General features: G+C 47.0%; 1 protein-coding gene across 6 annotated transcripts in view; it reads right to left on the bottom strand.

Annotated features, from left to right (window-relative positions):
- Nucleotides 1-389: 389 nt before the first annotated feature.
- FMNL3 (formin like 3) overlaps nt 390-17181 on the bottom strand; it is a 780663-nt gene continuing 763871 nt past the window's right edge. For all 6 annotated transcript variants that reach the window (XR_011305037.1, XM_069653874.1, XM_069653877.1 and 3 more), the window contains one exon: nt 390-2554. Coding sequence is in view for 1 of the 6 variants with exons in the window: in XM_069653876.1 (XP_069509977.1) it covers nt 2490-2554 (65 nt within the window). In the remaining 5 variants the exon portion in view is untranslated. The remainder of the gene's footprint in view (nt 2555-17181) is intronic.

Here is a 17181-nt window from a genome sequence, read left to right as displayed (position 1 = left end):
TTAAAGACCACTTATTACATGATACTCTCTGACCGCTTCAAATTATCCTTCTATACAGTAAGAGGAGGATAATGGTAAAAGTGACAAGAGCAAATGTTCACGCGCCAGCCAAAAGACTGAGAACGACTGCCACTTCTGATGGATACATATTCCATCTTTGCTGCTTGAAAGCTATAGAGCGGTATTAATAAGCGCAGGGTGGCCAGGATGCAATAGTTTCATGTACCTGTTCATCCCACTTTGCACAAAGATGTTTGGATTTGTGCACCAAGCAACCTACTCGGAGAGCTCCTTTCTTTATCTTGTCTCACATTCCACTTCAACAAAGAAAGGTGATCCATCCGTCAGGTTTGTTACATCCAGGTTTAGAAAGTATAGGCAGAGTCTGGTTTTAGAGAATTCTGATATTCGAGATTCTGTACAGTATCAGGAAGCAGCTTACAATAGCCACAGAAATAAAAGATTTACAAGTAGAAAATCATTGGTTCAATACATTACATGATCGAAGAGAATAAATACAATATATCAGTCTGCAAGCTACAGAAAAAGAAACCCGCTTATGGCACAGCCAAACCTTTCCCTCACAGTGGTTGCCGCTCTTCAAAGCATCCCCTTGTAATCCCTTCCTCCTCTCATTGCAAACAGAGCACCCACCCTCTTCCTGCCTAGATGCAAAGAAAGGAACATGCATCAGTCCACTCTGCTTGTCCAATCTCCAAAACATGGACTCATCTCACTTCCCTTAGGGACAATTTTGTTATCTCAAAAAGATGAAATTGAAGCTCTTGCAGTTAAAGGAGTATTTGCCAGTCTAAACACCAGCACACAGAGGAAACCACACACTAGAGTGGCAGGGTGGGGTGGTGTTGAACCAATGTGAAGTAGGATAGGTATGGCCGTGCAGCAAGCAAGTCCAACTTCAATTTAGTGTTACAAATGCACCTTGTGCATGGTTTCTAACCCTGATGGGTCCTGCCATCCTGGGGAAAAGTCTTTGGCACGGGAATCACTTGCCAATATGGGCAATCGCAGCAACACATGGGCTTCAGCTAATGCCAACAGAGGAATGCAACGAGAAGCCTGTCAAATTGAAGTTTGATAAAGTCCACCTCCACTGTGCTGGTGGGCATGTTTGGTCGCTACAATGTTAGATCAGGCACTTCAACATACTCCTGATGCTAACCCAGAGATGATATACGAGAAGAAGGTACAAAGGGTATAGATTACATGAACTGCCCCCAGACATAAAATCCCATCCCTTTCCCTCCACCACCTCTGCCCCCAGAATTAAAAACTGACTTGTGCGTTCATATCAGAGTTCTCAGGCCCACTCTATGAACCACATGGCGTCACAAACATATTGGTCCCAAAAACACAAGATGCAATTTACAATATCTTCCTGGTCGCTGTGTTCATAACTCTGCAACACGCGCATATACACAACAGCATTTACACAAATAGACCAACATACTTACAAAAATGACATACAAAAAAACCTTCATTGATGTCACAGACAACACCCTTCTGCTTTAAGGGTGGGTGGTGCCCAGGAAAAGCTTTTCTCAAGCTTTGTGCAAAACTGTCTTCTTTGGTCAACACAGAATTTTCTATGACATGGCTTTTTAAGGGAACATACCCATCAATTAAAAAATTAGAAAGTGGCAAGAATTAACCCTAAAAAGGAGATCTATGGGCTAGGTGGATAGCAGCCTGCAATGGTCCCAATAAGGAGTCACTGCAACTTTGTCCTCAAGTGCTGGCCCTTGCCCACGGGTGGCTGGGGCATTTCCATGAAAAGATACCAGAGTCATACAGGAAACACGCAATTACGTGTCCCCTAACAAAAACATGCAACAGATACCATAATCCATCCACAAGAATGCAAGTTTCTGCTAGTCTTTCACAAAGACGTATGGTGAAAGTGGTTACTGTAGACCTTCAAAAACGGGCTCAAGTGCAAGTTCCTTTTAGAAAACAAGCAGACTGAAGCCACTAAACAGGTCCCAGGCCGACAATGCCACTGCTTGAGGATCTGGTCAGAGGAGACCCTTCTGCACATGTATGGATGTAGTGATGAATCACATTAGTCCGTCCCGGAGGCAGGAGACGTGGCAGGTTAGATTATTGGTTGCTTTAAGACAGAGGAAGTTTAGGGCCATATCTCAGAATAGAGCTTTCACGTCTCCTTGCACACTACCATCAACGTCTACAAATTAAAAAAATACTTACATATTTAACTGTTAAAAACATTAAAATAGAGCATTCTTAAATAATAAAAGCAATAGAAATCAATAACACTGGTTTTAAGGCACTTCTCAGGAAGAATGGCTGGTGATCTCCAGTTCCCTTTTAAAAGCCTCTCTAGAGAGCAGTAGTGCCCAATCCAGAAGGTCCATAATACTGTAGCGTAGAGGAGTGCTGCAGATGAGTGCCATGATGGGAGAAATGTTCATAGCTGGGTGCATTTCATCACCCCTTCCACTCCCCCATCAGAGCCGCCTCCAGGCATTCCTGATCACAGCATCAGCTCGTCTGTATGGCTGGTTTCGAAGATCTAATGGAGAAGAAAAGATCCAGCGTTAAGAGGCATGCCATCCATTAACGGGAGCATATGGGCATATCGGGGTGGAAGAAACTGCCAATCATCGTCATGTGTGACTTTTGACTCCCATCCTTCTGTATGACAAGGCCTGCCAGCAACCACGGCAAACTAATTGAGCAGAATAGGGATATCCCATCTCTGAAAATGGTACCAGCCAGATTACTTTCCACCAGTCAGGGGGTTTGACCTCCTAATACCATGTAGCCACCAACCATATCATACATAGGTGAGCCAGGGTTGTCAATGCCTTTCAAATACAGCTATCACTCCAGCCCAGAAGAGCCAGGGTTTTGAACTGTTGCTATAATTTTTATATTTTTTTTAAATTGATTTGGTTTGCATAAAACTACACAAAATGTTAAAAACAAGAAAGAAAACATCAAAGTACAAAAGAAAAAAATTGAATCTCACAATAATTCATATAATTTACAGTTTCAGTTCCAAAGACCTTTATTCGACATTGAGTCGTCAGGATTAGATACTTTACACAGTAGACAAAATACAAAGCAACTTACAGTGTACAATAACCCTGCTGAGAATACTTTAAGTAAAAAACAAGTGAGATCCACTAAAAAGGGTTGTTACAGCAGTGTAAGGCTTTAGTTGTCATGTACAAATGTGTAGAAAAGCACTACCATGCATAACATTTCTAAAAAGCTAGCAGAAAAATATTTGCAGCCTGGGGACCAAATTAATAAACAACCATCTTTCTTCCACACAGCCATGCTCAATAGATAAAATAGAAAACAGCTTACAGTTTAAAATAACCCTGCTAAACAGGCTTTATGTAAGAAACAGGTATGATCCACTGGAAATAGATATTCCGACAGCATAAGACTCTAGCTGTCATGTACAAATGGGTATGAAGGCACTGCCATGCATTATATTTTTAGAAAGCCAGGAGAGAAAAACTTGCAGCCTGATGCCGAATTAATAAACAGCCATCTTTCTTCTCAACAACCATTCACTGTGTAGGTATTTGGTCACGGAGCATGCCGCTGGAGGGATTAGACATTGTGTCAAACATTCTAAAGCATGGCCACATGTATTGTTATCTGCTTCCAGCAATAAGGATCTCAAATACAACCGCCGCTCAGTAGGCTTACAAAGTTAAAAGAAATGGGAATGTGTCTCCTCAGCGGCACTGGACATTGGACAGTTAGCTGAATTTGAGTCTTTCCATTTGGAAGTGAAGGCAGCAATTGGCAGGATCCCCAATCTAAGCCTCATATAAAGTGTTCTTGCATATGAAGGCTTGATCAGGTCAAAGTAGGACTTAAATCCAGCTGTATGGCTCCGGGCCAGAAAGTCCAGGCCCAACCTTAGCCTTGAAACCTCAAGGAGGAAGAGTCTGTGCTCTTCTTATAAGGGGCTTAATTCGGCTCCAACTTGTTCCAAAACTCGTCCATATTCAAACAGAAAAATAGGTTTTTCATTTGGGAGAGCCATTTCAGGTTTCTTGCTCCTTCAAAAGACATGATGTGCAAGAGAGCATCCCTACACGGTTCCAAGGCTGTCCGAGTCCAGACTCTAACCCATAACTGGCCAAAACATAAGGTCAGAGCTTAGGGGGATTGTGCCATATTCCATATGAACTAAAACCGTCGGGGCACTGAGGGGTAATAATAACAATATCTTCAGGAAGTTATTTTCCCTTTTGACAATTGTCTCAACATCTTCAGACCACCATAACTCTGAACCGTAAAGAGCAGCTGAAATTGCCTGGTTCTGATAGAGTTCTAATGCAGGCGAAATTGCACCAGTCCTATGACGGGTAAAAAAGGGATAAAATAGCCCCAATTTACATAATAAAAACAATTTAATTCAAAAAGCGAACCAAGGTAATTTTATTGTATTGTACTGAAACTTATAGAGCGCGGACAAGACCAGAAGGCATCAAGGCACTAGGAGAAGAGAAGAGAAGAGAGGGCAGCAAACTAGAGGGATTAAAACAAAAAGGTTTTCAGACATTTACAAAAGGAAACAGAGTCAGGAGTATTGCGAAATCTCAGAAGGGTGGGCATTCCACAGCGTAGGGGCAAGCACAGAGAAGGACCTTCCTCCAGTTCAAGTCCGTTGTAATCGAGGCATACTGAGCAGTGATTGGTTGGCCAAGAGGAGCACTCTACTTGGTTCATAGAGTGTGAGTCTGGATTCAAGGAACTCAGACCCAGCATTGTGGGTGACCCGGTGTACAAGGCAGAGAGTTTTAAATTGGACTCGGCTCTTCACAGGGAGCTAATGAAGATGGCGAAGAAGGTCCTGGGAATGAGCCAGTCTGGGAGCATTCAGGGCAAGGCGGGCCGCTGAGTTTTGAAGATCTGTAGGCGTTGAAGCAGAGCTTCAGGTTGGCCAATATACATGTCATTACAGTAGTCAATTGATCCCATAATGGAGGCTGTAACCATTTTTGATCTGTAGTCAGTCGGGAGGAAAGGAAGTACCTTTTTTAGTACTTTAGTTTTGCAAAGCCAGTTTGACAGACTGTCGAGATTTGAGTTTCTATGGGGCCTGAGAACATAATTTTGATTCCTAGGCTTTTGACAGCAGAGGAGGGTGCAGGGCAGGGGCCAAAAGAGGTAAGGCCAGTAGTCTGAGGTCCAGGACTGCCCTGCAAAGCTGGAGCCAACCAATAGAATGTCGGTTTTATCGCAATTTAATTTAAGCCAGTTGTTGGCCATCCCGACACCAACTGCCGAGAGACAGTCGTTCATCAGTCTAATGGACATTAAGTCGGAAGAGAATCTGTGTGTCATCAGCATAGGAAAAGAAATGTACACCAAAGCTAGAAATCAATTTGGCCAGAGCCAACATGTACAGGTTAAACAAGAGAGGGGAAAGGGCCGATAGTGGGGGAGAAGTGAATGGGGGAAGAGAAACAGTTTGGACTTGATTGGAAAGAAAGGAACAGAACCACTTCAGAGGGATACCTGAAATTTCAGCTTCATGAAGACAACGGAGAAGCCTGTGATGGTCAATGGTGTCAAATGGTGCAGAGAGGTCAAGGAAAATAAGAGCACCAGCCTCTCTGCGGTCCTGGAGTAGAGCAATGTCATCAAGAAAGGCCACCAAGACAGATTCAGTACCCATTCCGGGACAAAACCCGGCCTGGAAGGGGTGGAGAAGATGGTTGGTTTCAAGAAAAGCAGAGTTCAGGATTAGTGATGGATTCAAGCAGTTTCATAATTACAGGGAGAAGAGACATAGGGAGTTTTCCACAGCAGCAAGGTCAAGGTGAGGTTTCTTCAATAGTGGAGAAATCACAGCATGTTTGAGCGAGTGACGAATATATCCAGTGGAAAATGAGTATTGAAGAGCTGCCGTGAGTAGAGGGACACGTTTGTGAGAAAGAGTTTGAAGGTTGCAGAGTGGGACTGGATCAGTAGGGGAAGCACATTTGAGCTTAAGTAGGGCAGCAGAGACCGTAGTATCCGTCACTATCGTGAAACTAAAAGCGTTGGGGGAGTGCGCCATACAGTGAAGAAGGGCGTCGGGAGGGTCAACAAGCATAGGCCTTTCAATGCCTATCCGTACACAGATTTTGCTTTCTTTTTTAAAGAAAATCTCTGAAGTTGTCGCAGTGTGCTTGCATATGTAGAGTAGTAGCGGGCCTGGGGGTGGACAGGAGTGGTCAGTTCTTTGGCCACCCGAAACAACTCTTTGGAAGAGCAGGTAGCACTAAAAATACGGTCAGGGAAGTGCTGGGTTTTGGCCTTTTTAATGGAGCTCTGGTAAATGTTTCGCGCCTGTACGTAAGCCAGTTTCACAGAGGAGTCTGAAAGGCAATGCCATCTCCGTTCGGCTTGTCAACATTTTTGCTTCAACAATCGCAGTTCGGGAGAGTACCAGGGAGCAGAGGGTTTGGCACGGATGATAGAGAGCCTGAAAGGGGCCTAAGAGTCAGCAGTAGACTACAAGGTCTCAATCAGGGAGCCAAATGGATTAATTGCATGAGAAGGCCTTGTTGAGTAAGTGTTTCAATAGAGTTGAACATTGTTTCAGATGGGACACTAGACCACCAGTGGTAAAATTTTACTTGGGAGTTCAGTCTAGTTTTAGACTGGGCGAGTGGAGAGAGAAAGGGAGCAGGAAGTGGTCTGCCTAGAGCACCGACCAAGAGGGGGGGGGTACGGGGGGAGGAGAGAAGTTCCTGGACATTTGAAAAAATAAGGTCAAGCTGGTTGCCACCCAAGTGGGTGGGCCTGTGATTGCTTAGGAAAAGACCACAGTCAGTTAGGGAAGAAATGAGTTTAGCAACTTGTAAATCAAGAGGGCTATTGGGATGGAGATTAAAATTTCCCCAGTATGACTATTTTAGGATGAGTTAGGGACAGGTCGCCCAACAACTGTACAAAATCACTCAAGAATTGGTTGCTGGCGTGGCCTGGAGGACGATAGGTAATAAAGTGTATGGAGTGTTCAGGAGAAACCTGGATTTTGATGAGAAGTAACTCACAAGTGAATTTATGATTAAAATAGATGGTTAGACAACAGATTTCTTTTGGGGGCGGGTCGATCAAATTGAAGAAAGCCATATTGGGGAGGAAGCATTTGAACAATATTTGGTACCGAATTGGTGTTAAACCAAGTCTCTGTGATGAAGAGAATGTCAGGCATAAGATCATCTAAGGCACAGAAAATATTCCGGTGGGCCATTGCGGACCATGCATTAATAAGGAGGAATTTCAAACTAGAGGGAGATGCAGCGTTATCCCTCAGTGTAAACACCGAAGAATAAGCAGTAAAGCCCGGTGGCCATTTCAGGTTAGGTGGAGCAAGGATGGTTAGGTCGTTGCGTAACTGATGCGCGTGAAATGCAACCGTCATCGATGGCAGTCCCAGGGGCCCTAGGCCCAGAGCGCTGTCGGACGGGCACAGACGGGCTTGCCTTTAGCGCACGTTTGGCGCACCCGCTGTGCCCGCCCACTGTGCAGGCTTTCTCTCTGGCACATTTATACCGTAGGGGAAGATCCGTAGGGCGCGAGAAGACACCATCAATAGCAAATGAAAGAGGACTTGCGTTACAGGGAGGAATAACAGAATCAAGGAAAGGCTCGATAAGAGGGACAGAGTCAAGAGGAAGACACAGAATCCCAAGAGGGAAAGCAATTGTAACGGACAGTAATCAAATTAATAAACACAGTAAGTCACTTAGCTCTAGATTAAATTGCATAAACAGAACGAGTGGCAATAATTAGAGATATATAGTCACCCCATATGAGTCTCAACCATAGCAAATCCTGTTGCTAAAATAAAAATATAAACCACACCTGCACCCACGGGATGCAGGTTCCTACTATGATAGAGGCATCAACCACACAAGCCCATACATGCAGCAGAGGGGTGTGGCAAAAGGAAGCCAAGAACTCCAAGATCCCCTACCAATCACACAGGGTTAGACCAGATAGGAGTACAAAATCCTGCTACCTTAAAAAGGTACTACTCACAAAACGCTAGGTTATCTAGGGGTCTGTACTCCAGCTATGCCAAAGGTACTAACACACAGGACAATGGCAGTGGAGGAGGGAAAAACTGAATAGGGTAAGGGTTCATTTATAATCGAGCCACAGAGAAGCTGATGTTGCTGCAACACATCCAGGTTACCCTCAGGGGCCTGGATGTGTTGATTAAAAAACTATTCATTGTGTAGTGGAGTACCTTTGATAGGAAGTGATTGTGGAGCCTTCCTCTACTTGAAGTACACATAGAACCGTCCACACCATATATTACTCCAACTATACCTCTGTGTTGCCGTTTATGAAAATGGAAATAAAGTCTTTGTTACGGATTGTATGTCCGAAAGTCAGCATGTATTCTAAAGGTACTGCACCTCTCTCACAGGAGTCAATGTAAAAGTCAGTAGGCAAGCAGAAGCAAACAGGCGCAGAATACATGTAAAAATAGTTTGGGAATTCAAATGGTCACCAGTGTCTCAGACAATGATTCAGTGAGGAAAGGGAGGGTTACCCCATAGGAAGGGTGACTTTAGAATGACCTTAACAGTGGCTGGGTATGAGGGAAAGGTGATCTTATGTTGGCGACGCAGGTCTAGCAGCCAAATGGTGCACATGATGGCCCAGTGGGTCAGATCATGTAAACCCGGGGTTTCACAGTGTCCCAGGAATCATAGTTTAAGATTACTTGATCTAGATAGTCTTTGGTAGTAGTAAGCCGCTGACTAGTTTACTCGGCCTCAGTTATCAGATGCTCTCCTCTCAAAGTGTCAGTCATGCAGGGCAAGCAACAAGGACTCTGTGTAGTTTGATCATGGATGCGTTTAACCCAGCTTGTCCCACTGGGCCAAGGAAGGAAGCACTGCTCACGGTTCCCTTTGGTCAGTTGAAAAGGTTTGTATCCAGAGATTCACACACCCTGTTAGGGAGGATTTTCTGAAGGTGTTCAAGAAGACCAAACCTGTAGGTGTGTACAGGATCCCCACCAAGTTTATTCATACTCTCAGACAGAGATGAGTGTGCTAGTATCCAGGCACACTTTGTCTCACATGGGAACACAAAAAATGTTGATACTGAAAGAATATGTACTATTTATAATAAATCATGTAGTAAAAACACATTAAGGTACGTACTTTAGGTTCAGTTACAGTATACTTGAAAACACCCTTTAGAATCTAGAAAATACTTTACTTGCCACTAAAACCAGTAGAAAATGACAGGTATAAACTAGTGCAATAGTACATACTTTGTAAGGCTTTAAGCGACAGGCATATAAATTACAGGCAAGTAATAAAATTACCGTAAATGCTTTCAAACCCATGGGCTCAAAAGGGAACAAAGGAACATACGTTGGATACAGGTAACAGTCTCTAGGTCTTTTAGGAAGTTTTTAATAGTTCAGGGAAGTTTTTCCACAAGGACCAACTGGACCAGTTTAATGGTTCACTTGAGATTATATTGAAACTGTAGGGTTCCACGAGTGAAGGAAGTGGCAACCACTCATATGGGGTCTCCCATGCCGAGGAACTGTTGCAGAGGGGACCACCAGCAGCTCTCTAAAGAAGGTCAAATTACATACTTCTCAATAATGTTCTTTCTGATGGGTCTTCCACCCATGGATTCTTCATCTATGATTTTCTATTCCTAGTGCAACTGATCTTTGGAAATGTTTCTACCACTAGGGGGGCACAGCACAGCTCTGCATCAGCTCAGCACGCTTCTACCTGCTCCGAACATGATGCCAGTATATAATCGAGGCACTGTGCCCCGTTCCACCTTTTCCCCCTAGCGCTCTGATCCTGAGGAACCGCAGAACCAAAAGGTGTACTAGCAATCCGCTGAGTGTGGTAGGTTGGGAGGGGGATGGGAGGACATCCATCAGAAAGAAGATAACCAAGAGGTAAGTAATTTGTTCTTCTAATGGATTCCTTCCACTGATTCCTCATTTATGATAGACTCCCATAGCAGTGCCTGGATCAGGAGGAGGGAGGAGCGCAAGGACACAACCTATACCAAAAACCTCTAGAGGACAGGTCTACCAAAATGAACATCCAGCCCTGAGTGGGAATCCAAGCAGTAATGCTTGGCAAATGTATGTAGTGAAGCCTACGTAGCCACTTAGCATATGTTCAGAACAGAGACGCCTCTCCGCAGGCCAGAAGTGGCAGCCAGTCCCCTGCTTGAATGAACTCAGAGACCCTCAGGCACATCCTTATCTGCCAGATCAAAGCATTCTGAGACGCAGAGGTTGATGCACCTTGACACGGTCTGTGTGGTGAAATCCCTGCTAACACAGGCACCAGCATAACCCACAAAAAGCTGGTCCTCTTCCCGGATGTCCCTTGTCCGAGAGACATAGTAGCTGTTAGAATGCCTTGGGTCCAGCCGATGGAATCGCTCCTCTGCCTTAGAAAGATGAGGTGGAGAAAAAAAAAAACACTGGAAGATGGATCTTTTGATAGAGATGAAAATCTGAAACTACTTTTGGAAGGAAGGGCAGTCTCAGGCCACTTTCTCTTTGGAGAAAACCAAATATGGATGTTTAACAGACAACACCTGGAACTCACTCGCCAGTCTTACGGAAGTGATGGCAACCAGGAAAATCACCACAACAGTGAGCAACGTTCAGTTAACCATCAAAGCATCCATCAGAGCACCATGCAGAGGAAATTGCCTGGAGCAGAACTAGCACTTCCTGTTCAAACTGGAAGCAAAGCTGTCCACCAGATGAGTTACCCAGTGGGGAAAAAACAGCACTTCCTGGCAGAGCTCCCCACTTGTAGGAGGCTGAAGCCTGCCTGCTCAAGGCATCTGCTGTGACATTGTCTTTCCCTGCAAGGTGAGCCGCCATCAGACACCTCGTTTTCCAGAGCCCGAACCTATACTTTAATTGCTTCTCTGCATACCAGCAAGGCCTCCACACCATTTATGGTGTGGAGGTAATCCATGGCCACTGTGTTGGCTGTTCGGATAAACAGAGTTTTTTCTCAGAGGGTAGGAAGGTGACCAGCCTGATTGCTAACTGCAGAAGGTTAATGTGCTTTCGAGACTCTGAGGGAGACCACTGACCGCTCACTATGAGACCCGACAGATTAGCACCCCGCCCTTCAAAGATGCATCAGTGACCACTGTTACCAGAGGCCATGGTTGCTAAACCAATGCACCTCTTAACTGGTTGCTTTGCAAAACAAGTGGTTAAGAGGTGCATGACTCGATACTGCAGAAGAGCCAACATGTTCCCCTGAAACTGAGTGTAACGCTCACCTGATTCCCGTAGAGGCGCCGGTCTTGACTGGGCGTATACCGTATCTTCAAAGGTGATGTGTAACACACGGCTGGCTCTTTGGGCTGGACCTCTGTGCACTGTATGTCTGGCTCGAAGGGTAAGATGTCTGCAGATAGAAAATGTGGGATTAATGAACTGGGTTATTGAATGTCTCTCTCTTCTTCCCTTTCTCTTCTCCTGTAGAACCCCAAAGGTTAACGCTCTCACCTTAGGTAAGTGAACGCCGTGCTCTCCATCTGCCTCGAGGCAGGGTGCTGTAACCAGTTTCTTCACTGGATAAGGGGAGCAGGCCTCTTGACTTCAGAGGACTGCTGTCCGTCGTTTACTGCACGAACGGTAAGTTTCGAGTAATTCTAATGTCTTTAAAGTCTTTAGTAATGATGTCTCTTGTTTTGCAGGGTTCCGGCGATGGCGGATGGCAGGCTGAAGTGAGTTGAAGATGGAGCCCGTGTGATGAGTAGAAGCGCCTGGAAGCACGTAAGTAAGCGCTTGTTGCCTGCTTCACGATGCGCTCTAACTGTCTTTTTATTTCGCAGGTACAAGTTCGGGGCGGCTGCAGGGTGCCGGAATACCCACTGGGTTAGATGTGGAAAGGAGTAATGGCACGTGAGTATTAAAGTTCCCCAATGTCTTTAAACGCACCTTGTTTTGTCTTTCAGATGCGGGATGCAGCGCCGAAGGCCTCCGGAGCGCACGAAGAGTAGGTAAGCCTTTGTCTTTCAGATGCCGGAATGCAGCGCGAGGCGTTGGTGACAGCCGATGGACCAGGCAAGTGAAGAGCTGTCACTGAAGACTGTAATGCTAACCTGTTCTTTCTTGTCTTTATAGGTGTTGCTGAAGACTGGATTCAGTATGGTAAGCCTTTTTCCTTAGGCCCAGGATCAGATGCAGAAGACACGATGAGCGTTCTGCTGCTGAGGATGCAGAATAACGCAAAGCAAGATTCATCCATCGGGTGTGGTTTAAATAGCCTCCTGTAGTGCTTAGGTGTCTCCTTCCACAGCCACGCCTAGGTAAGAAAAGAGTTCCTGCTTTCCAGAAGAGTTCCAGTGTTCTGAATCTAGGGAGTGGCTCCTGCCCCACCCAACAGGAAAAGTAGTTCCAAACAGAAGAGGATCAGAGACTCAACTGGCAGGCAAGTAAGCAGCATGGTCTGCTGCAGGTAAGTCCACCCAAGCATTATGAGCCCGGCGCTTCCAGCGCTGGGACTGGGCATATTTATGAGCCTGGTGCCACTGACGCCAGGACTGGGTCCAAAAGGTCCCAATTGGGACTGGTTGGCACTCGGAACCTGGGTTATGTATCTGCTTCCAAGGGAGTTGGGAAAACCCTGACCTTTTGGAAGCAGAGATCATGACACTGAGACCACAGGCAACAGTTGACCCACTGAAACGACCTCATGCGCAGTCAAGCCTCCAAATCGACCAGGATGTAGGAGGTGTGACGAATCAAGGGATTCAGTCACATCTCACCACGGGGAGCCTTTCCTTGTGAGACTAGGGAGGTGAGCCCCCTACACAATATTCTCCAAAGGGGTGACTGCAAGCGGGACCTCACAGGGAGACTCTCCCCTTTTGGGGACAAGGACTCCAGTTCTGCAGAGAAAATCCCTAAAGCCCTCTCTCTTAGACCAACAGTAACATCAAGGCTTCAGAAAGACCCAGCAGACCAAGCCACTGTTTCTTATTGTGCCATAAGATCCTAGATTTCACCTAAAGTATCTGGTATGTGAAGCAGAAGAAAAAGAGTGAGCGATTAATACTGATCGCTCAGTGGTTAGAAACCAGAAATACTGTGACAAGGAGAAACTAGCAAGTAATGAAGAGTGCTCAACTGGAAGAGATAAAGGACTATAATCCTCTGCTGGGGAGGACCCAGCAATGTAACATAAAAAGGGAAGAAGCGCCACTGTGCAAGAGAACTGAAACACAGGAGTTTCAAATCAGTAGTATCGTGGAAGCAGACTGAGACCGGGAGACCCTCTGTAGGGAAGAAGCACCCAACTGGTATGCAAGAGAAGCACCAAGAGAGCTTAAGGCAGAGGAGAGCTGGGAAGAAAACTCCAAGGCAGAGCCAGTCGCGAGTGGTGGCGTGACCCATGAGAGGTGGACTGTGCAGTCTGCCAACGACGCAGAGACCACTATAATGTTGGCCCCCGCGGAGTCACGAACAAGATGCATAGAGAGTCGGAGCGAGAGCAGAAGCCGCCCTGATCAAACGAAGAGAAGTCCCTATCCCACGTGGAGCGCCAGTGACGCCAACCTGTGGGAAAAAAGGTAACAGGGACAGTGGGAGACCAGGGAGGGAACACAGGTATAACAAGTCTCAGCATCCTACTCGTCCCAGAGAAAAAACAGAGTGAAACCCATCACAGGACTTATCCTACTCATCCCAGTGATACGAGAAAGAACCAAGAGAGTGAAACCCATCAGGGGACTTATACTTGTCCCAGTGACAAAAGAACGAACTGATCGTCTAAGGCTCATCATGAGACTCATCATACTCATTCCAGTGATGCAAGAAATAGCAGAGAGAGTGAGAGTTACTATGGGACTTACTCTACTCGTCCCAGTGACACAAAAGAGAACCAAGAGTGTGAATCATTACGGGACTCACCTTACTCGTCCCAGTAATACACAAAGTGGTCAAGAAGATAAGAAAAACTATTGGGTCTATTATACTTGCACAAAAGAGAAAATCAGTAAACCAGAAAAGGAGAATCCTGATATGAGATATCTTACTTATGAGGAGCTAAAGAACCATAGGAATATGGAGAACAGGAACAACGTAGAGGGGGATTCTATTTCCCCAGAACATAACAGAGAGACATTCAGAGACATTTGAGAAAAACATAATACAAGAAATTCAAAGGCCAAGGGCGCAGATGAGTCGCAAGCCTCGTGAGCTCTGGCCTGATCCGTACCAATGATTAGCCCAGCTACTTTAAAAGTCTTGAATTTCTTCGAAAAGCCCTGTGCAGCGAGTCTGTTGCATGGGGTGACCTGGTGAAAGTGTGGAGAACGCCTGAGCTGGAGAACAGCAGTGAAACAGAAATGCGCTGGAGGGGGAGGAATTGGACGGAGACGGGGAAAATGGCACGGGTGGCCTGAGCGGCTGATCAGGTCAGCAGTGGCTGTGGCGGGCAGAGCACGCAGCTGTAGCCTGGGCTCCGGACAGGCGCCTCTCATGGCTCATTGCACATGGTGGCCAGTAGAGACATCTGCGGCCGACTGATTAGTGCAGGGTCGGTGTACCCAACCTCTGATCTCTGCCTGCTACTCGGGCCCCCCATCGTACCTCCCGTCAGCAGCAGCCAAACGCTGCCCTGGTGGCTCGCGAGGCCCTAAACGGCAAGGGGGGTGTGGGGGGGTGGGGGCTACGCCCCCCCCCCCATCTAGTACCATCAAGTGAGCCACAACCGGCGTGAACTCCCCAGGGGGTTGCCTGGGAGCCCCCGCGGAGCGCTGACTGCAGCAGAGCGGAGGAGGAGGCCACCACCAGCCCATGGCGCTTCAGCAGAGCAGTGAAGAGCTGTCACTGCGCCCAGGGCCTGTCTCGCACGTGGCTTGCATGAAAGCCGGGGACGCTCATTACTTTCCCCCATGCTGTCACATTTTGGACCGCAATGTCTGTGGTGAAATATCTGGACATCCAAGCGCTCTGGAGCAACTTCTGGACATCTGAGCACTGTCTGAGATTTGATTGCACCGGGAGGACGCTGCTACTCGACCAGTTGCGCACTTCTGCAGTGTGCAAGTATTCACAGTTTGTCGTTTATTACAGTCAGTGCACGGCTGGGCCCGGAATTAGTTATTCCACATGTGCTGGGAGAACGGGGGGGGGGCAGGGGCCGGTGTGCAGGAGACAGGAGACCCACTGGGCCCCTCACCGCGGCCCTGTGGGTGCCGCGGTGAGGGGCACCGGGCTGGGCCCCCTGAAGTGTGAAATCTGCTGAGTGGGCAGACGCCGAGCAGCACAGGAAGGACAGTACTGCGAGAGGGGGTGCAGTTCGGGCGGGAGACATTGGAATCTGTTGTGCATCGCATTTACCCACGAGGAGTACACTGAGAGCACAGTCCCCAGTGCCACGTCCACAAACTTGTCAAGTAAAAGGCCCGGGCTGGCAACACGCATCAGCTGTGCCGCGGGGGAGGAACGGGCGCAAGATTGTTCACTGATGCAGAGACCCAATAGGGAACACGTTGGACACATGCCTGACAAGCAGAGTAAGGGCAAATCTAGACAAACTAAGATGGAAGCGTTTGCAAGCAAGGAGAGGGGTGGTGGTGATGGTCGCACTACACAGCCAGAAAGCAGCCAAGGCAGTGGAGAGCCTGAATCCTGAAGGCCATTGCAAACAACCCTGGAGAGGAGAATTGATGAGATCAGGATAGTTGTGGGGCTGCTCCGGCAGGACGTTCGAGCACTGGCAGACAGGGTGCAGACGGTGGAACTATATAAGAATACTGGGCCTGCAGGAGGGGACTGAGGGCAGGGATGCCATGATGTACTTGGAAAACATGTTGCTGCAGGAGATCGGGACAGGAACCCTGTTGCAGGGGTTCACGATGGAGCGGGCCCACAGGTCTTTAGCCAGAAAACCCCCATCGGTAGCGCCTCCGAGACCATCGATTGCAAAGCTCTTGAACTATAGGGACAAGGAAACAATACTGGCTTTCTCCAGCTAAGGAGAGATTACTGAAAGGGGGTCCGCCAAGATCACAGTGTACCCGGACTACACCATGAAGGTGCAGTGACAGAGGGCAGCGTTTGGACCTACAAAGGCAAGACAGACAGGCGGGTCCGAAGTATATGTTGATTGTTGGGGAGAATTCTCTGTATAGGCTAATTTCCCAAACCTAGTGAGTCCCCCAGCAGCTTTGCTGGATTTTTGGGGTTTATTTTTTTCTCCTGCTAAGAGTGAGACTCTTGTTCTCCCACTTTTAGGCATGATTTGAGAATGTCCTTTGACTTTGTAATGTGTTTTATGGGCTATGGGGTCTTTTACTCCATAGGGCTTCATGTGTTTTTTGTATGTGTGTTACACAGCACCCTCAGTGCAGTAACACAGGGGTGTCATAGTGATCCCCAAACATTGACTCCATACCCTGGGACTGACTACTGTCTCCCAGGGCATGTAAAGTCACCATTGACTTTACTAGTCTTAAATTATGAACAGAACCCGTACAAACCATCATATTGTGGAAGTACTGGTAGGGGTAATTAGGTTGCCCCTGGGTCTATTTTTCGAGGGGGCACTGTGCAGTCCCCCCTCGTCGAGTTTCTGGCTGGGGGCAGTGGTTACCACGCGAAATATTCCACCGGAATATTTCCTATGGAATTTTCCCATTCATTTTAAACGCACCACTTTTTTGGTGCAATGTTAAAGATACCGCCGGGTTATTTAATATTCATTCCCCGGTTGGGTCTTTTTGCCAGGACTCGGTTTAAAAATGGCGTTTGTGTTCGCCTCTGTAACTCCAAACCCAAGTCGAGCCCTTTGTTCCACTTTTGGCGGGCTTCTGCACAGAAGCTTCCAAAAGTGGTGCCACTCTGCCTGGGTCTACAGGATGTGTGGGAGGGGGGAATAGGCACCCTGGACTGAGTTGCCTTGGCAACTCAAGTTGCACTCTTGTGTGATTGGCCCAGTGGTGAGCCGCCCGGCTCACCACTTAGCATGTTTGAGTGACAGCTAGGACTTGTCAAGTGACAAACCTTGGGACCCAGTAAACAAGGTCTGTGTGGGGCTCATGTATCTATCGTTATAAACAAAACAAAAGCCGCTGCAAAAAAAGACCAAACTGCAGCCATACAAAAGGCTTCTCTGTCCTCATTGCAGG

This window comes from Ambystoma mexicanum, chromosome 3q (genome assembly GCF_040938575.1).
Source record: "Ambystoma mexicanum isolate Mex_15411 chromosome 3q, UKY_AmexF1_1, whole genome shotgun sequence".
NCBI lineage: Eukaryota > Metazoa > Chordata > Amphibia > Caudata > Ambystomatidae > Ambystoma > Ambystoma mexicanum.
The sequence above is the reverse complement of the archived record's forward strand: the minus strand, read 5'-3'. Positions and strand labels throughout refer to the sequence as shown.